Source organism: Penicillium canescens, assembly GCF_028828765.1.
Source record: "Penicillium canescens strain IBT 15451 chromosome Unknown utg000009l_segment0_segment0, whole genome shotgun sequence".
Classification (NCBI taxonomy): Eukaryota; Fungi; Ascomycota; class Eurotiomycetes; order Eurotiales; family Aspergillaceae; genus Penicillium; species Penicillium canescens.
In genome coordinates this window covers 1624125-1644783 of record NW_026703971.1, presented here as the reverse complement: position 1 = coordinate 1644783, position 20659 = coordinate 1624125, and the positions used below count along the sequence as shown (strand labels likewise).

Here is a 20659-nt window from a genome sequence, read left to right as displayed (position 1 = left end):
TCTGCTTCCATACACCCTCACACGACGGAATCATTGCAACAAGAGCCAACATCGCTCCAAGATAAAACAACTCTAGAATCTATCTCAAGCATGCCACAGGCATTACAGCGAGAGTCAACATCCTCAGAGGGTCATGAATCGTCGTCGTCACGTCAGGTTTCATCATCGAGCCATGGAAATCTCTTTGTAACCCATCAGACAATCTCGCGGTCATTTCGACGCGGGTCAACCTTGGCCGAGGAAGACTCGCGACCAACGCCTATCTTTCATTTAGCCAGCGCCACCTCACAGCCAACATTCAGTTCCCATCAAGAATTGAGTGCTTCAGTAAATATTCTTTCAAATCCTGCATCCACAACGAGTCAGCCCAAGAGCAACTCCTCATCATCCGCGCGCGGTCTTGATCAAGGAATGACTCCTCCAGTGACCTCTACACCCTCTGCCCATAAAACAGTCACGCCGTTTAGAGAATTGAACCTCAACTTATCCGAGATCAGAAAGCTTCAGACCGTGTCTCCCGGACAAGTTGGAACTGTGTATATTGTGATCACTAACCCTACAACAAGCATTTCAGGTCCCTATTACACGGTCCAATCCTCTGCAACGTTGCTCGCGACGAGTAGTGAAGGGGAAGAATCCCTTTCAACAAGACATACAAGCACCGTGAATGGGAAAAAAACAGCCACGGCGTTGAACCCCGGCACCAAGAACTTTCAACCCTCGCAACCGACCCCATATCAAGAACCAACTACAGTAGATTCCACCTACGCTTCTCTAAGGTATTTCCCGTGCCCAAAAGACCAAAATCCATGTTAGCTGAACAGTATCACCCACAGCAGTTTCACAGGAGCATTCGTCACCGGTTCCAATCCTGGATCTTCTCATCCTACTAGTACGAAATATACATGTAGTGCGAGTCTACCTCTCCAGGAGTCTCCTAGAGGTGAAAACACTCTTTCACCGTCATCTTCAACATCAGATGGCTCCGCTGCCCAACACCACGTGACCATCACCAGCGTTGGTGTCGCTGTCGGCAGTGTCGCATCGGGCGGGTTTATATTTCTGATACTCGTGGTGTGGGTGAGAAGACGGAAAAAAAATCGACCAACTTCGTCTGTATATTCACGCCCGCCTTAGGCGATATCACCAGCCAAGCCCTAGCGCTGTTCGCTTTGCTACAAATGGATCGCGGATCAGGTTATCAGTATGGTATTAGAGAGTCTTCACCAAGAAGGGGTTGGGAAAAAAAAAATAAAATAAAAAAAAATAAATAAATAAATAAATAAATAAATAAAAAATTAAAAATTAAAAAAATAAAGGGGAGAAGTGGAAAAGCAGATACTCAGTCCCTAGTATAATTCGTCATTCTTTTTGGGGGCACAGTAGAATTCGAAAACAGTTTACCCCTTGGATACTCCTGCTTTCTTTCCCAGCGCCCCACTTACAGCGCTGGATTCGAACAAGAAATGTCCCACCATCAATTCTTGAAGTATTTCAAGTAGATCAAATGTTTGATTCAGGCATATCCAGTATCTATGGGAAATAATCGGAAGTAATATGAATGGAGGCCTGATTCCTCAAGCGCCGGACTCATCACGTGTGGGTGCCACAAGGCTGCATTCGCCGTTTGATCTCCAACCAATGTCTGGATCATCAGCCTATTATTCTTTCATCCTTATTTGTCAAGTCGTCAGACAAGCTGGCAACATGGTCATGGGCGCTTTTACTCGAAATAGCCAGGATGGCAGACTTTCTGCACGCGAGGCAGCCTTTGAATGCACAGCGCGCGTCCATGACACTCGCCCGAGCGATTCGCTCGAATGGATAGATGCCACTAAGTATTTCAAGCTCCAAATCCAGTGTTCTAACTTCTTCAAAGCTTGCGAAGGTGCCGTTCCAGTGCCCCATCCCGACGCCAACCTCGGTCTACATACCAAAGTCTGCCAATCACCCAAGGAGAGCGACGTGACCAGGATTTAAAGGCAGGCGGAAGGGTTGCGGACCTCACCTTCGTGGTGGTTACCAAAATTTTACCGATACCAAGCAACCTAGTTCGAACAGATACCGATGGTCGCAATCTACCACTAACTGGTGAAGGAGGTGAGTGTAAATGTGGAATAACGGTATATGGAATATTTGATACAGCGAGGGCTGACCTTACCGTTCGTACTAGCGAGCTTTTCCATGGACGATCGACGAGATATTTATCCGGAATTTTGTGTGATTTCTGGCCCTCAAGTATGCCTACGCCTTCAACGATCGGAAGCTCGGTGACAAGCCCGAATATTCTCACACTATCAGTGGGCTCGCCATCCCCGCAGTGACCATCACAAGCCTAGTGCACAATGAACAGCCACGATCAACTGTGACGGTTCCTGTGATGATTATTGAACTCGTTCGGAACCAAGAAAGCTCGAATCCTGGTTGCTTACTTTGCGTCCGACGAACTTATCATAAAAAAGACGTCGCTTCTTGACTTGGCTTTGAAGACGATACAGTGGCGGACGTCAATGTGAGGCTTCTCATGAGATACATGGCTTCGAGACTACAGATGACACTGCCACGGTTAGCCGCGTCGGATTCCTACAACGCAGAAAGCTCGCTAGTATTTTGAGACGGAAACAATATACACTCAATCTGAAAGACCCAGCACCACCGACTCCTTCGGAACACCCTTGGAGCAAATTCAGCCTCAGACCTTTACGCTCTATGCATGCAGGGTTACCTAAAGGGAGAAGCCAATTTTCCGTGATCACATATCCCGACCACCCCTTTTCACTGCGATGTTCACGCCCTCTAGACCTGAAGGGGAAGAGGTTGTCTCCAATCCGTCGTCAATACGACACTTGGGAACCCTCAATCAATCCACGGGCTTCATAATTTCGATGACCACGTTCATGCGTGACGCGTCCTCAATGGGGGATGTGAAACGGGACCAAATGATGGTATTGGCAGTTGCTCCGCTGCATTGAGCTCACTGTAGTTTCGAAAGGGCTAAGACAGGGACTTTTTGTCAATATTTCGTTAGCTGAAAAAGCTCCATTCATAATCCATGGTATCATATGCTACCACTAGCAGATATGGCTAGGCTGTCTCTTGTTACATAGAAGATCACAACTCTACTCTGTCATATCAAAGAATTTTTAACTAGGAGACGGCCACGACTGGCTATTTGGCGTGTAAACAAAACGTGGGCAGTCCAAACAGACGAAGGATTGCCTGTAGGTCCATATCCTTTAGATACATGTATTGGTGTGGAAGTTAGCTACGTATCGACCTCGACAGCCCGTATTGGTATAAACTGGGATAAATGCAGAGCAGACCAATGAGAGCGAGGCTTGGCGCGATCTCATTAGGGTGTTTCTCTCGCAGCGTCAACTCAGCCTTCATTTGCTTGCCACTGGTACTTGTGAGGTGTTGATTTATTGCTATTGGTTCGCTCTAACTATTTGTCTCTTTGTTTCCTTAAATTGCGTTTCCCCTACCTAGCCTGTCACATACATCAATGCTTCCCGTATATTCTATATCCGGAGGGAATGATTGGGAACCAACAGCATGACGGTCGTACTCATCACACAACAAATTGATGGCCTGACCCACAGCGTCACGGGGCGGCGGAGTTTGGATCACTCTTTGCCTAGTGCCGTCTGCCACCGGCAGAGAGTGGGGTGTCCCATCAGGGCGAAATATATTGGAAGCAGAAAGGCCGTCTTGAGAGGCATCAGCAAGCGACGTAGAAGAGAGCGTTTGCGTTACGGTAGCTCGCCGGCGATAATTGTGTTTCCATTGGCGACAGCGATCACATGTTTTAAACCGGGGAGACTGCCAGGGTCGGGCGCAAGCCGAGCAGACCGTACGTTGTATAGGTGAATGCAAAGTTGTAGACGGTGGCAGAGATTGTACAGTAGAAAGGGAGGTCGGCACCTCACCAGTACCAGTAGCAAGCAAACGACGACGGAGTCTTTGTCGGTGGGCCTTTTGGCGGCAGGCAGGACACGTCTTATATAGAGGTGACTGGGTAGGTCGTCGCGAGCAGCTAGAGCATAGCACGGTATTCGAAGCTGGGGACTCCATAAGAGTGGAATGGACGACTGTTAAAGTAGCAGGAAATTGTATTAGGTAGCAAGCACATGTAGACGAGGCTGCAGATTGAAGGAACTTCCTTTTTACCATACGATAGGGTCTGTGAAATATTTGACAGGCTAGGTAGGGGAAACGCAATTTAATGAAACAAAGAGGCGAATAGCTAGAGCGAACCAATAGCAATAAAACAAGGAGCCAATAAGGAACAGAAGAGATAATAGGGCGATAGAACTAGGATGAACCTAGGAATAAGAAAAAAAACAGGAACATAGAAAGTATAACACGTGAGGACACGCACCAGGTGCATTGACAAGTACCAGACCAATGAGATCGAGGCTTGGCGCGAAATGGGGGTGTGTCTCTCGCAGCGTCAACTCAGAACGCGATCTGTGCTGTATCTGGCCAATTGGAGATGCATTAACATCTATCAACATATACGCGAATTTAAATACCATTGCCCTTAGCCATCGAGAAAACTCTAGAGCCATGCTTGTCCCATTAATCCTTTCATAATTTGGGAAGGGAATGAACAAGTCATCCTCGTTCATAGCACTCATAATCCAGACAAACGTCAGTAAATCCGTCTGCGACATATCACCGTCGTAGCCATGCAAAGCGTGACAACAACACACATAGATGTCCTTCACAACGTCTGGTAACAATTCTGACATCTACTGAAACACTCAAATCCATTTGTCGCTGTAACTCTGGGTCAGGCGATTTAGGTGACTGACTCGCGGGTGTGAAATTGTTGCCTGCGAAATACCCTCGCCCCATTCTAAGAATGAGAAATCATCGGGGCGAAGCCCTACGCCTCGAAAGAGATGAGTTTTACCCCAGCCAAGCTAAATTTTTTTTACCAACCTTGTTCCGCTTCCCTCCTGCCAGGCTCTCTAGAGTTGGGTCTCGACGAATATCACCGGAAACATCGTCATGGCGTCTAGGATGCCACGTTCATCGACATAGTCGATAAGTCGTTCTAGATGTGAGTCCTGATTTTGTAATGCTTTTTGTCCTTCGGGTCCTCCCAGCACTAGTCAGACTTATATGGACATGAGCGGATATCACATCGCATGAGTTCATATACACATGTTCTTAAGTCGAAGGTTGTTCAGTAACTTCAGATTTTCCCATGTTTGGGCTGTTTGTTGCGTTTGCGTGAACTTTTGTAACAGTTCCAGGTTTCTAATTATAGGTCCTTGTCTCTACCTTCGAATCTACGAATCTATAAAAAGGGACTGGTATTATTACGTGTATGTACGAAACGTGTTATTTTCTATATCATGTGATTAGGGTTTGAAATAGAGTCTCTGTCTCCAATCATAGGCAATCCTGGGTGGGTCTGTACTTTAAATACTAGTTTTCTATTAATTTAATCCTAATTTTAATACCAGTTTTCTCTTTAGTTTTCACAGTAAATTAACCAGATCATGTTTAATATAATACGTACGAATTAAGGCAAAGTTACAAAAAAGGAGGTAGATTTAAGAAAGGAATAGGGTGAAATTAAATGCTGTACGAAGATGTAAAAGGGGCAGTGAGACAGTTATATAGGGGAAATTGGGGTTTGAGCTTTAAGGCCGTGTTAGACTGCCGTATAGAGGGTCTCATATTAAAGATATCAAGTCCCTAGTTGTATTAGAAAATACGAAATCTACGTTGGGCGGTCTGGGCCTGAGCAGACGAGTTCCTCTAATTAGAACATACTTATATCTGATTTCGTTTCTGTGACACAAGTCGTAGGTGTGTGGAGGTATAGCAGAATTTGAAAAGTATTGTACAGGTCGAACTTAGCTACTGTATCTTTATGTGGAATACATGGCCTCGAGCCTGCGATAGACCTAAGTTTAGAATAGCGTGTTCTAAGTTAGGCTACGGGAATCAATCTGAGAGGAGGATAGTCTTATTTGAACATTGTTGTACCGTGAACGCCTACATAAGGCCTCTACTAGCTTGCCTTTGAGCTATCACACACCTGAAGGCCCTCCGCATTGTACATAAAGTTACGATCGGATACATAATGAAAGAACCCACTAGTGCGAAGTCGCTTCTGGGGCAGCTGGTTCTCAGTCCCCAACGGTCTATTCTTCATTCATTCATCCCAGGTGCTACAAATATGGCTACATTTATGCAGTCCGTGAAAAGTAAAGGAACAACCCTTACTTACCTCGTGTACCTCATAGGCATCCTCACCGCGATGAGACCGCTTGCTGTCAATGTGACTTATTGGTTACAAAAGCACTTGAGTTAGTTCTCAGACCGAATCTTATTGCTCTAAGCTAACCTGAAGCAGCTTCGACTATACACATTCAGTCCTCAAACGAAACTTATGATATGTTGGCATCCTGGATCGCATCTCGGGGACTCGAAAATGCCGCTAGATCACTACTTGCAAAGGTGAATACTACGCGCGGTGTCGTTGAAGATAGATGTAGGGCAGTCAAAAGACCTCTGAAATACTTGCCTTTTAATGCAGGTTTCTGGTTCTGGTATAATAAACAACCGATCCTCTGTAGGATTATTCAGGAGGGTTATGGTTACTACAATGAGAAGATTTCGGTCACCTGCCTAGGCAGATCCTCAATTATTCTGAAAGACCTCTTGAAAGAGTGTCAGGATGAATACCTAAGTCAAATTGAAAACAGAACAACCATATTTGGCCACTGTGGCGTTCAGTGGAAGAAAGAGAAGGCAAAGGAAATCAGACCACTGTCAACTGTTATTCTGAGGGAGAGTGAGAAAAATCCGCTTATCAAAGACATGAAAGACTTCCTTGAACCACAGACGAGAAGTTGGTATTCTGAGCGCTCTATCCCATATCGACGTGGATACCTCTTGCACGGTCCACCTGGGACAGGCAAGTCTAGCTTTAGCTTCTCAGTTGCCGGGGAGCTGGGTATGGACATTTATGTCGTTAGCATCCCCAGTGTGGACGACGAATCGCTAAAAACTCTCTTTGAAGAGCTCCCGGATAATTGTGTAGTTTTACTGGAAGATATTGATGCCGTTGGGTCGGTCTATTGCCGGGATCCTGTGGCAAAAGAACCCAATACTGGTCTTGAACCGGGGACAGATAAGAAGGGGGTAACTCTCTCCGGGCTTTTGAACGTACTTGACGGCGTTGCTTCACAGGAAGACAGAGTTCTCATCATGACCACAAATCATATTGAGAAATTGGACCCAGCGCTTATCCGACCAGGTCGAGTTGACAAGAAGGTCAAATTTCAGCTGGCTGACAGGGATGTCATCATGCAAATATACCGTTTTATTTTCGGTCAGCCGACAGGGCGGATATCTAGGAAAATACCTCAAGCTACGTTCGATCCTTCGATTGAAAGACAAGCCATTGAGTTCGCGCGCAAGGTTCCAGAGGAGCGTATTAGCCCGGCCCAGATAATATCATATCTTTTGCAGCACAGACATGTGCCAAGTGTTGCGCTAGCGAATGTTGAGAAATGGGTAGAAGCTATGCGGGCAGAGTCCGAAAAGGCTAACGCTTAAAATATTTCTTGACTAACTAGAGCGAAAGAGAGAGGGCAAAGGATGGTGGTTTATAGCATTCCTTTTCGATGTGCATCAAAGCCAATAATAAAGTCATTTTCACATTGTGGGACACTAAATGCCCCTCTCTAGGCCACAGCTGAAGGAGTAGAAAAAAAGGAAAATACTCAACCTATAGCGAATTTCCTTCAGTAGCTTCTAGGTTTACCGTGCGAAGGATAATTGGCCCAAGGGAGTTTCTTCCAAATACATCACACCATATCAAGCTAGTCGGATTGTTCCGTTGAAAATTATCTTCGAAGGTTTGTAAAAGGCCTACAGGTCGTAGATTACCAACTAGCCTGAGCGGAATTATCAGTACGCAATTACTTCTTATATATATTGCGTATGTGGAGGATGGGCAAGACATGTGATGAGGAGGTAGTTGAATATCCTATGCGATCCGCTGGTGAACTCAAGTTGTTCCTCCTTTCTATATTTGCTGTACATTCTCTCGGCTGAAAATCCCGCCATAGGATGGCTCCGTAATAGATGATGTAACCACATCACATTTTGTACTCGCCTAAGATTGCTTGAATGGAGAGACTATCTTCCATAGTTAGAAAAGTGGGGATGAGACCAACATGCCAATGGGCATATAAAAGTGTTGGACGTGCTACGGTAGAGAGTGGACCTGTCGTAGTTACACGCTAAACATACCCTTTCTGTCATTCATATTCCTACTAACTGCATCGGGAAACCCATGTAATGAGCCCGCTATGCGTCTAAAATAGCCATCTGGCGCTAGGAATTTGTATCTCTCAACAGAAATCACCAATCACCCACGGCTCGAGACGGGTCCTGCGGCGTGCTACTGGCAGACTTACTACTCTTAATGACATCGGAATTGGTTGGCATTCCGGTAGTAAAGGGTTTCTCGTCAAAGAGCAGCTATGGGCATACCAAATGCAAAGAAAAAATGCCGAGGAGACACTTGAACTGGCTATAGCTACAGATAGGAGACTTTTCGGCGCTCTATGCCGGAACTGACCTGTCGGGTATTAGTTCCATGCCCTTGCCGTGAAGGAGATGGTCACTGTTGACCAATGATAAATAACCCAAAACCACCCCCACTGATTGGTATTGATGCTTTTTAGCTCTCATGTAAGGAAAGTCCTCTGTCCATATGTTGGTCTTTTCGAGGAATGTGACACCCCAGCTTTTCAGCCACAGCACTGAGTAGCATGAACATATGAGAGGAAGTAATTTGCGCTGGCACTGCAACGCTCAGACACACGGCCTGTGACGATCCACCTCGAGAGACCAATATCTCGCTTCCATGAAGGAGGACCTATAAGCTTAGATGAATTGCAACTTGATATTCCCACCGATAAAAGCGCTCATAAGACGAGTCGCGTGTTTGACTCATATCTAATATGTGAAAAAGAAGATGTCAGCGATGACAGCCTTGTAGCTATGTAACATTGCTTGCTGTGGAATCCCTTCCTTCATAACAGTCTGATCATGATGCTTATCAGCGATCAGACACCTCCGATCCTAGTTGTAGTAAACTAATCCCAACTTCAGAGATCAACGTGCTGGTTCCGACCAAACCAGCCTTGATACGTCCGGCTTGGGTAGCGAAGGACGAGATTCGCAATTGGATTCCGATGTGAATGATTCAGACTCCTTCGTTGACAAATCAGAGTTTAATGTTCACGTACATAGTAGCTTGTCCGAAAGATAGAAATATAACATATTAGATGTTTGATTCGCTTTCAGGAAATGAATTTTGCATTTGAACAGCAGCTACGAGAAGGAACGACAGCAATCTGATCCCAACCAATGTACTCTCGCGCGCTCTTTCTTCCCTGCGTCTAGTTTTCGTAGCAATTCTGTTAGGATATGTCGGCCAGTACTACATTAGGTCCATTTAGTTTACAATTCTCATTACCAAAGTGTAGGGTTTAAAGAATCGACTAGAGAAGATAAATAGCGGGGGTAGATTAATCGCAAGACAGTAACGAGGTACACAAACGAAGTTCATCTGTCCACGTTTATTCTCCCTGCCAATCGCACTTGGTATGTCAACCCAGAAGTAGCTGCTGCAATTTAACTGAGACTAGTCTGAGTTAGATGACGTTTATCATCCGATTGCCTCAGGGACTGTCATTGGCGAGTTCAATCTAAACGTGATAACCCAAGACTTTGGTCAAATCGGTACGCCTGGCGATATCGATAGAAGCGGTTTCACGGTTTTCGATGGAAAGTGGCGCCTCACTCTCGTTGACATGATCGGCAGTTTCCGTGGATGTCAAGAGCTGATCCCCCCGCTTGGCAATGTCCACATTCCATGCATTGGGATCTTCCGAGTTGATGGACACCAAAGGAAAGGCCGAGGCAGCCATGGCCAGGCTGATAAAGAGAGCGCGGAGTTGCATTCTAGACTTGAGAAAGGGAGTTCAATAAGCACGGATTGACACAAAGTACTCGAGGGAGAAGCACGCACTATGCCAATCGAGGTAAAAAGGAAGTGAAGGAATGTTGAGTAATGGAAGACTATGACCAAGTGATGGAAAAGGAGGGACTGGTGATGGGAAACCTCCGGGTTATAAGCATTTTCTCAAGGTAGACCACGAAAAATTGAAATGACATATTCAGCCGATTTTCTTTCGAGTAGTACATCCCATGTCATCATTGTGGGTCGGTATTTTGATTGTACAGTCCCTGCCGTGCAGTCCATAGTAGCTTTGAGACAAAGAGCCAAAGAGCCATTTCTCTTTGTCCATTTCAGGCTTGCGGAATCGTCGGGCTAAATCCCTTTCTATCATCCCGTCATGGGGCCATAGAAGTACTCGTTCAAATGGACGGTTGCGCTCATAAAAAGATTTCCCTTTACTTTCAAGCACATAGTGTGTGGTCCCTCCTTCAAATCCTTCACTCCACATCGTTTTTTTCCGCCAAACATTGGCTACAACAAGTTAAAACTTGTCTACATTACTTACATTTACTATCACGCCCTCTGAACTTGACTATGAGTCCTCCGCAGGTCTTCCAGCCCGTCTTAGGGATGCCTTTTAACCAGGGTGACGCTGCGTATATTGGTCTAGGACAGGAATCAGATGTTGAGTCGGAGGAAGATTATGAGAACAACACATCGCCATCAAAGCTGCTTATTCAAGCGTTGTCTCTAAATACTTGGCTACTCGCAACGATCGTATCCTTAGTTTTGTTCTTTGGCAAGTTCAGGCAGTTGCGATGTGATAATGGTATCAACATATGGAACATGCCCGATTCAGGTATGTGCTTCTAGATCTACGCTGCCGAGGGCGAGTACCATGCAGGAAAGACCTGACAGCTCGAGTTTGTGATAGATATGGCAGCACCATTGTTGAAATTCGAGAAAAGACGATTCACGCATGGGGTCAGGGACGATCCTGATGGCACACTTTATGCCTCAATCAATCCAAATGAGCTGCAGTATGCCGGCCGTCCCAACCACAAGATTGATGAGAACTGGAATGAGCTCATTGTCGGTAGGCATTTCCTCTGTCATTGATCACAGTGCACCGCTAATTTGTCTCTAGGTCGATATTTTCGATTAGAAGACTCTGAAGTATCACGACTCAACCGAGATCCCGAGCTTCCAGCACTGACGGAAATGCCTGCCAGTGAGCGGATATCTCAAGAGGGATTTTACGGAGGCCCTGACGTACTTCATAGTCTACACTGCTTGAACGCTATCCGGAAGCATTTAGACCCGGAATACTACGGCAACTCTATGACTCTCCCGCCAGAACTTCGTCGGATGCACATTGACCATTGTATTGATCATCTTCGACAATCAGTACTTTGCCATGGCGATCTCACACCGGTCACTATGAAGCCCGTCACCGCGAATACTTCCTTGCCGTACCCGGTCACATTTTATCTTGGGCAGACTGAGCGTGAACATACCTGCCGAAGTACGGAAGCCATATGGAACTGGGTCACTGCCCGTGGGCAACGTACGGGACGTATTGAGCCTCACCACGATATCGGACCATGATAGAAGAACTGGAAGAATCCTGCTGCTACGTCTGTCTCTCTCTCGCGTCTCACTACCCCACTCTCTGCCTTCCCCACCGACTTCCGGTCTTCCTCGCTCGATGGTCTTCTTTGACCCGGTCTAGGGCGTCCCGGTGCTGTCCCATTTGTCTGCTTGTCTTTGTCCCCGTTTCGACACCGCCCCCCCCCCCCCCCCCCCCCGGGTCGTCCTCACCCAGCAATTTCTCCCTCTTAATTCAGCACGATCCACAGCCGTGTCTCTCTACTAAGGATGTTCATTTGGAATCTTTGATGGTTTTGATACTGTTCAGAATAAGAACTGGTCTGGAGCGTACCGAGGTGCTTCGATCCGTGTTCTGCTTTGTAGGGAAAAGTATGTTATTTGGATATACACTATTGTGACGCCAGAGAAAACTTTATTAATATAGACAAACAGTACCTATGTTTCGATCTATTAACTTGGAGACACAAAAGTAAAATGTACAGATATAGACTTCTATGATCGTGGACGGCGAGAAGATTTGCTTCACTACGACGAGGATTCCTTTGACTACACCATTTCCAAAAAGGTGCAAAGCTAAATTTTACTAAACGACTGCCACAATAACTATCACTGCTGCCTTTCCCCTGCCGAAAGAACTATGTTATCTCAGCCGTGGCACCTCGCATACCTTCTTGCACTCTGTCCTCACCACAAGGTGATGTCCAATGGGTCAAATGCCAGGCTCCCAAAGCAGTACTTTGGACCAAAATACGCACTGTGAACCACACAAGGAGGGTCACCGACTCTGCGTACTTTTGCATCCCCCGCGTTCCATCGCTGGATCCTAAATCCGCTGCTTTCAAGCGCCTTCCGTCCAGCGCGACTAAATGCATTGAAGCTCCATCCTGGCAATGTGTTCGTAAACGCACACTTACTTACACGCCCAAACAGGTCTTCTGGACATAAGCAAAAAATATGGTCATTTCTCCAGAAATTCATGAGCGCCGAAACACCGATGAAATGGACATATAGTTGCTCGACCTTCCCCGTGTATGTCACCACAACTTGCACATAGCGTGACTTAGCTATATCTGCCGACTTGCTAAACCGATAGACCTGCACATGGTTACTAGGAACTCTGGAAAGTCTCGGATCGTACCTTGCAGCAGTGGAAATCCCACATGAGTGGCTCAAGCACAAACTCATACAGCTCTTGCGTCCGCAGATACTCTAAAAGTCGGCACGCATCGACGTTCCTGACGCATATTTCGACGTTTCGTACAACCTCCGCGACATCCGGCAGTAAGAACTTATGAACTGGGGCTCCAGACAATATTGCGCTGCTCGATCGAAGGATATCGAGTAGAACGTCGACCTGATCAAACCACTGCTTCAGGTCTTTCCCAAAGACACGCAAGCGATAATCTTTTTCCATCTGGGAAACAATGTGAGCTCGTTTCGAGCAGCACCCGAGGGATTGAACATCCCTGATTGACAACTGGAATGATAAACTTGCCCAGATTGGCCATTTAAAGATAAGCTGTTCAAAACTGACTGCCTGACGCTGCGATAGTAGCATTTCCGGTAACTTATAACACGGACTAAGAAACAAAACGTGCGTTTCAAGGAAAGATAGTTGCGAATTTCCTCCACTGCTGTCTCGCTGCAACGGCATATAGTGTAACTAGATAACAGCCCCACGTGGAGTTCGGCGGATGCGTCTGTTCAGGGGGCTTTTGCCTTTCTTTCCCCATCACCTTCTTATTTTCGTTATTTAATTTCCTTTTCTCTTTGTCTGTCTCTGAAAAGCCGGAATCCCAAATCCGTTAGTATTCTATTTGCCTCTTTTGGATTTTTCTTATTTTTTTCTGCCATTTTCCTTTCTTTGTTTTCCTATAGTTTTATGATTTTATAATTTCACTTTTTTTCCCAACCCGAATTTTTAATCTTTACCCCTCGCCTTGCTATGTAGAGTCTGTATACAAAAGGGCAGTGGACTCGCTTCTGTCGAGATGCACCCCCAGGTCTCTGGAACGACAGATGTGAGACATGTCCTTAGTAACAGCCAAAAGGTCCCTTATGGATCGCCAGCATCTCTTGTCCGTGATTGGTTCGCCGAAGGACTATCTTCACTGTGAGATATAAAATACGTGCATGACACTTGACACCTCCTGATGTTATCAAGTTACGACGCGGACTCACAGAAACGAGTCGGATGCTCTGATCCTCACCCTCTATGCGGTATTTGCGGTCTATCACTGCTTCAATAGAGGAAAGGTCTATCGACGGCCTCACAAAGGTATAATCAAAGCAAATCTCAGGATGACGTGAGCTAACGCACCGCAGCCCTAAAACCACACATAGTTTCCGGTACTCTTGAGCTTATCAATGTACTACAGTGACTTGCAATGTTCCTTAGCAGCAGTCGTCGCATGTCTTGTACATTCTGTCACATCTCTCATATTGGTCGACAAGCTGCCGAATGGGCACCCCCAGTATACACGTGAGACCCCACGATGAGTAAAGCTCTTCCTAGGAACGACATTAATCACACAGCAATAGGCCCCTCCTATCAAGCTGGCTCGTACATGCGGATCGCTCTCATATTGCGAGCTTACATCAGAAAAGGTCCGATGGATTACCATGATGCTATGATGCCGCTGCACGGTTTCATCTATACCCGAGTAATCCTGTTTGTCATCGGCATAATGGGACCATCTGATTGCCTGAAGGACAACATCAACGACCCTGTGGCCTACACTTTAGCGGTGTTTGGCGCTGCAACCATCTCCATCAGTCACATGAGCAGCCCTTGGGCGGTTACCTGGTACCTAGGAACATTCACCCTAATCGGGATCAAGAACCGTTGGAGCTCAGAACCGTATGTCTAGGCCTACGTCTTCCATTCATTGCTAACAGCAGGCGGTAGATTCATCGAAAAACAGCTTATAAAGTCTGCGCCAATTCAACTTCAAGCTAGCCGGATGAAGGAGAAAGCTTCTGAAATCGGAAATCTGCCTGCAGACCGGCTCGGACACCTCGTGATGAAGGTTCTAGCCTGCCTTGGCGTACTTTACCGCAGGTTGATGAGATATAACTCAAAATGGTATCCAGGGGCGGTATCAATGTCGCTCACTCATAACTCACTGGCTTCAAGTTTGGTACCGTCACTTGTATCGCGCGGGGTGCTATATAATACACAAAGCGTGAAGATATAGTGGGCATGATTCATCGACATGATACATGTTATTCACCCTGTACTTAGGTCAGCACAAAGCTATGATGGTCTTCTATCTCTCAATCAGTGACTCGTCGCCGGCATTTTAGGAATCTCTTACGCCGGATACCTCGAGTGTTTATAACTATAAATTCCAACTCTTACGCCTACTTCACTTTCAATGTTGATTAGTAAAATCCAGCTTAATCAGTAGTAGCATATTTCCACTCGAGGTCAACGTGCATCGGCCTCAATATAATGGGAGAAAATCAATTGTACGAAATTATTTCCTACAAGAGGGCAATACTAGAAATAGGTATCATGATTTGAGAGTTCCCGGTCTGTCTATGCGTGCATATCACCGTAGGCTCATTTCCTTTGGTGATGCCCGTGCCATTACAACGAACGGATGCTTTCAACCGAAGCCCTATAACAGAATAGATACAAAACTACCGAAAACTACTTTACGGCTCCCCATGAGCGTAAACCTTTGAATCTGAATTAAAGACCCACTATGTCAAAGAAAGTAAGAAAAATATTCCTTTTTTTTTATCTTCTTTTTTGCAACTCTATTAACTATGCCCTAAATATGAATGTGGAAGATTTTGTGACTAAACTCGAAAGCGGCTTAATTCTCGGTAGCTTTAGACCAACATAACATTTTTCTAAACGTGGCTACAAACCATGTCGACCTCTGTGCTGAAACCGACAACAGTAAAAGAATTGTCTAAGTCGGGCGACAACATATAAGAATCTATTCTCTCACGCATAGAATCAAACTCCTCATTTTTGATCTGCCTTCCCTGGTAAGCTTTTCGCTATGCTGTTGATCAATCGCCTGAATTTTGTGCTCTCGTTTTTGCCATCGGCATGGGCAAATGCCGCGGATTGCTGGTACGATTTTGCCTCCGACTCTCGAGCATTGACATATAAATGTGCGGACTATGATAATGGAGGTGTCCTCTACGTATCTTCTCTTAAGCAGAGCGATTGTCTTCGAAATGACGATGGCCAACTTCTATTCCAAAATGAGTATGTTCCAGACCATATCTGCTGGTCTTTCTATGCTGATTGAGCGAACCATTAACTTCTTTGTATATAAAGCGGAGGAGCGGCCTGTACACATTGCTTCGTACAAGCTGGCGCAACTGAGGATATTGATGGGGTGATATATACGGGGCCTTCGCGGCCCTTGAACTACCTTAAATGCTCGTGCCTCAATAAATCTGGGAGCACGAAGGCAGCCTCGATTGAATTGGGTGAGTAGAAACCTAATCACGTATATGTTCGGTTACTGTTCTGACCGTCACCTAGTCTCGGTACTTACAACCATATCTTCCTACAGTCTAGCTTGTGGTCGCACCACGGCGACTGTTTCGATATCGACCCCGGCCCCAGCGAGGTCTTCGGCAACTCCTACATGGGCAAGACGTGCCTAGTTCCTTTATTATACCAAGGTGGGCCCATGAAAATGTGCTGTGCAATGGCCTATATACAAGGAGCGTAATACGCAAATTTCCTCTGGCTCGGTCAGCGGCATAGCAGGGGAGATAGAACATTGCCGAGAAAGATCTAAGGGCCAGTTATAACAAAAGGACGAGGTGATAGGCTTTATAACTAATGTCATGAGCCGGTTCTCTACGTGAATGCCGTGGGTACTGCTAGTCGTAGGTCCTTTGGCGTCTCTCGCGGTTTGGCTTTCGTTTCCTAGGGCTTGTCTACATAACGTCAACCTCGCAATTCTGATAAGGTGTACGTGTACAGTATCTAAGTGGATTACAATGCTCTAAACGGTATGTCGGGCGAGTGTGGGCAAGTACACACACAACGCAATGACACAAGCTCAAGAGCGCTGGCAAATAAAGGCAGATTCATGTATCTTCTTTTTGCAAGGGCTTAGTTCTAAAGATTCTTTCCATCGTTTAACTCGAGGAATGATAGATTCGGAGGCATATTGTGCGATATGCCTTGACATAATGACTTTAGGTAAAATGGAGGCGCAAGGTCGGTGTGAACACAAATTTCACGACAAGTGCATCAGCGAATGGCTCAAAGGGCAGCATACGTGTCCTCTCTGCCATTAGTCGTGGCTTTAAGTCTCCCCGTACTAGACTGGTTCAATAATAAAACGAGATGCTATGGCGACCGCATATAATAGAAAACAAATAATAATAATAATAATAATAATAATAATAATAATAATAATAATAATAATAATAATAATAATAATAATAATAAAACAATTTAAAAAATTCATAAGTAAAAGCATACAACAGATAAATGACAAACAAAAAAAAGTAAAAATAGAAATAAGTAAACAGAACGGGAAATCAAAAATGGAAGTGTAAAAAGGTAAAAACAAGAAGGGAGATGTCAGCTTCTAAATTAGAAATAGCGTGTAGCTGTAGTTCCCACTCAAATCGTTACTATTGAGAGCACGTGATAAGGAGCGTCACAATTACGCGCTACTCCAGTTCGGTGAATGCTGCATTCATGCACATATGGACTGGATTCCAACACAATAGCAACGTCCCTAAGGCGCGCGGGCGGCACAGCGATGTGGAGCGGTCGTCAAAAGAACTTTGGTTCACAATGTACGATCGGGCCATGTTTGGGGGTTCAGCCGTGGATAATGATGGAGCAGTTTTTGGAATGCCGAGCCAACCAGATCTCATGAATGCCAAGAGTCTAATCTTACCCTGATTAGTGCCCCAGTATTGAGCCCAAGGCAATATCTCGCAACCCTGATGTAGCGGAAGTGCATAGGATGTGTCTGTCAGCTATGTAGCGAGTAGGTTGCTTCTCTCGAGCAAGGGCGGATATAAAGGAAATAACTCTCTTAAGGGGTACTTCGGATGGAGGTTCATGGAGTCTCTAAAAAAGAAAGTGTTTGGTTAGATGTGCATAATGGCCCACAACCGCCCCGACAGCTGGAGCTAGCAGCACATGTCACACGGGGGGTCTAGCTAGTGCCGATACACTGTTTAAGCATACGGCCGTGGCATTGCCAAACGTTCTGTGAGCATACCGACGCCGATGCAGGGGTTGGGGTATTTGCGCCCGATTGTTTTATCTGACGGGTCTAGAAATGAACTGACCGTTGAGCTGAAGGGGTGATGGCGTTGCCATCACACCTCAGATTATGCTCGGCGAGCTACATTTCTCGACCCTAATCAAGTCTTAAATTCCTCGGTCGGTATTGACACGTAGGGCGATATATAGAAAGCCGATATTCCCGAAATAGTCCGCTCCATCTCCTAATAAATATGACAAGTTGTATACTTTCAAACAACCTCACTTGAATCGGTTCTACATACAGTATGAAACCGATCCACATACTGAAACCGCCAATTTATCACGGGGATTGAACAAATGGGATAGTACGTCTCGTATCAATGCTATAGGGAGCCTTTTCTTGCTCTAGTTGCGTGTCAATTCAATAACCCCTTTATTGCTAGCTTGACTCCCAGTGCGCACTTTGTTCTTTGCGAACCGGTTAACTTGTAATTTACTGAATGCCTTTCGTCTCAAAAGTCCCTAATATTAGGGTACCTGGACATCATCATTTGAGAATTTCCACTTTGCATCCTTCAGCGCTTGAAAGGACAAGTGTCAATCGCTGCTTTTCGCTTCCGACTGGCACATTTGGCTCCCCTGTAGGCAACAAAATATGTGGAAAAGTTTGCAACATCCTCACTATTGTGTAGGAAATCTCCATCCGGGCAAAGTCTTCTCCTAAACATCGGCGGGGACCACCACTAAAAGGAAAGTAAGCCCAGCCAATTTTGGCAAGCTCATCACTTTCCCATCGTTCAGGACGGAATTCATACGCATCAGGACCATATATATTCTTCTTCCTCGAATTCACATACTGCGAAAACACCACAAGTTCACCTTTTCTTACCAACATAGGCTTATCTCCTTCTACACCGCCCCCGGTTGGTAGAACAGTGGTTCGCAGCGCTTCGCGATTATTAAGCGGAACAGGAGGATAAAGACGGAGACCTGAAGTAACGAGGAGATCAGTTGATCGTTCCGTGAGTCGAGACCCTCTGGACCTTGGGAAGATCTGAACCCACTTTCTTTGATGACAGACTTATGATATAGCATCTTCCCGATCTGGTCCCTAGTCGGCGTTGGACAGGCTTCTATGACAGAAGCAATCTCTTGTCGCAGACGGTTCATTACCCGGGGATTGCGGACAAGCAACCGGCTGTAGACAATTAGCACTTGGGGAAGCCATCTAGACTGCGATACATACAATGTCCAAGACAAGCAGCATGCCGTCGTATCCCGGCCACCAAGCAAAACATTGAGTAGCTGATCGCGGAGCTCTTCTATGCTTGATGGCTTCTCAGCAATCTGCTTTATAAATCCATATCCTTTCTTCTCGTGAATTTCAACGTTCTCCAGTTTCGACTCTTTGATATATCCCTCGACAAAGCGGTGGACGTTGGCGCACGCTTTTCGGAACTTTGGAGGGTTATAGAGGAATTGCCAAGGTGCTATGCGAAAGCGTTTGGCAAGGCCCTCTTGTGCAATATCAAAACTTTCTGCAAATAGTCTGTTCTCCTCATGCTGGTCAATACCAGCCCGCAATGTGTAGACTGATCTACCGAAAAGAAGGGCTGTTGCGATGTCTAAAGTCATGTCAAAAAATAAAGGCTGAAGATCAACCACCCCGTTCGAAGGCAGACAATTAATCAGATTGTCGACATGCTCGCGGAAGTGGTCCAAGTTCTGATATTGGACACAACTAAGTTGTTTTCGCAGAAGTTCCCTGGATTGCTGCCAGGCAATTCCCTCCTGGGTAGAAATGCCATTTCCTAACAGGGGCGCAAAAATCTTACGCCTGGCGCCAAAGCCATAGTCTGAGAGACATCTAATGAGCAAACAAATTCCTTGAATGATTGATTGGACAAGGCCTGCGGTCGAGGTTCACCTTTAAAGTTCGTGGACAAAATCGCCTTAACATTCGAAGGATGCAACACATGAAACGCTCTAGGCCCAAGTAGTAGAAACTGTGAAATATTATTCCGAGGTTCGTATTCCTCTGCTACTTTGCAGAGATATGCAAGCAGTCGGCCTTCTGCGTTTGTCTCCCAGAGGTCCTTGATGCGATCAATTCCAAGGGGCCACTTTTTAGGAAGCTCGGGCGGTAACTCGCAACCCTGTCGAGATCCCAAGGCAGAATCGTTCTAGTATACCATGAGCGACTGGTTTTTTGCAAGCTAGCTTTTACTCACACGACGATCCTTGAGTTTTGCAAAAGATAGATAACATAGTGGACCAAAGACTAATAAAAGTAGAGTTCCAACTAGAAAGATCAAGGCCATCATAGATCAAGGTCTCCCATAAATTTATGGGCGATTGCGTCGACATTTATAGCTGTCTAGTATAAGAAGAGCTTTGCCCCTTCGCACTGTACCAAAGTATAAATGACGCGAAAAACCAGACGGGCCCACTAAATTGACTAACTCTGTTTGTTATGGTCGGGCCCTGAATTGGTATTGTCAGAGATATCAACTTCTCGTGAAAAGCTCTCTAGACAAAGTATTCCCGTGTATTGAAGCCTAAAATCAAGATAGAAAATAGAAAACAGGGGAAGAAGCTGACAACAGTCATATATTGTTACTGTTGTAGCCATCGAACTCCTAGAAAAGGTAGGTGCTGTCTTGTATGGGATCCACCTAACGCATAATATGGTAGATGGTAGAAGAAAACCTTTTTATTTTTATATCTTTTATTTTTTATCTTTTATTTTTTATCTTTTATTTTTTATCTTTTATTTTTTATCTTTTATTTTTTATCTTTTATTTTTTATCTTTTTTTTATCTTTTTTTATCTTT

The 20659-nt window shown here is 45.4% G+C and overlaps 6 protein-coding genes across 6 annotated transcripts; 4 read left to right on the top strand and 2 right to left on the bottom strand.

Moving 5' to 3' along the window:
* Nucleotides 1-1707: 1707 nt before the first annotated feature.
* N7446_011998 (uncharacterized protein) lies at nt 1708-1980 on the top strand (the record flags this gene model as incomplete). Its single annotated transcript, XM_058520740.1, has 1 exon — nt 1708-1980. The coding sequence occupies one exon, from the start codon at nt 1708-1710 to the stop codon at nt 1978-1980; it is 273 nt and encodes a 90-aa protein (XP_058367026.1).
* A 4219-nt stretch (nt 1981-6199) lies between these two features.
* N7446_011997 (BCS1 and AAA domain-containing protein) lies at nt 6200-7584 on the top strand (the record flags this gene model as incomplete). The annotated part of the gene is made up of 2 exons (XM_058520739.1): nt 6200-6329; nt 6377-7584. The coding sequence occupies 2 exons, from the start codon at nt 6200-6202 to the stop codon at nt 7582-7584; spliced, it is 1338 nt and encodes a 445-aa protein (XP_058367025.1).
* A 2165-nt stretch (nt 7585-9749) lies between these two features.
* On the bottom strand, nt 9750-10004 carry N7446_011996 (uncharacterized protein; the record flags this gene model as incomplete). The annotated part of the gene is made up of 1 exon (XM_058520738.1): nt 9750-10004. One exon carries the CDS (start codon nt 10002-10004, stop codon nt 9750-9752), a length of 255 nt encoding a protein of 84 aa, XP_058367024.1.
* Nucleotides 10005-10597: 593 nt separating this feature from the next.
* On the top strand, nt 10598-11611 carry N7446_011995 (oxidase ustYa family protein; the record flags this gene model as incomplete). Its single annotated transcript, XM_058520737.1, has 3 exons — nt 10598-10862; nt 10938-11099; nt 11151-11611. The coding sequence occupies 3 exons, from the start codon at nt 10598-10600 to the stop codon at nt 11609-11611; spliced, it is 888 nt and encodes a 295-aa protein (XP_058367023.1).
* A 2690-nt stretch (nt 11612-14301) lies between these two features.
* Nucleotides 14302-14581, top strand: N7446_011994 (uncharacterized protein; the record flags this gene model as incomplete). Its single annotated transcript, XM_058520736.1, has 2 exons — nt 14302-14474; nt 14548-14581. The coding sequence occupies 2 exons, from the start codon at nt 14302-14304 to the stop codon at nt 14579-14581; spliced, it is 207 nt and encodes a 68-aa protein (XP_058367022.1).
* Nucleotides 14582-18734: 4153 nt separating this feature from the next.
* On the bottom strand, nt 18735-19460 carry N7446_011993 (uncharacterized protein; the record flags this gene model as incomplete). Its single annotated transcript, XM_058520735.1, has 2 exons — nt 18735-19023; nt 19072-19460. The coding sequence occupies 2 exons, from the start codon at nt 19458-19460 to the stop codon at nt 18735-18737; spliced, it is 678 nt and encodes a 225-aa protein (XP_058367021.1).
* Nucleotides 19461-20659: the final 1199 nt, after the last annotated feature.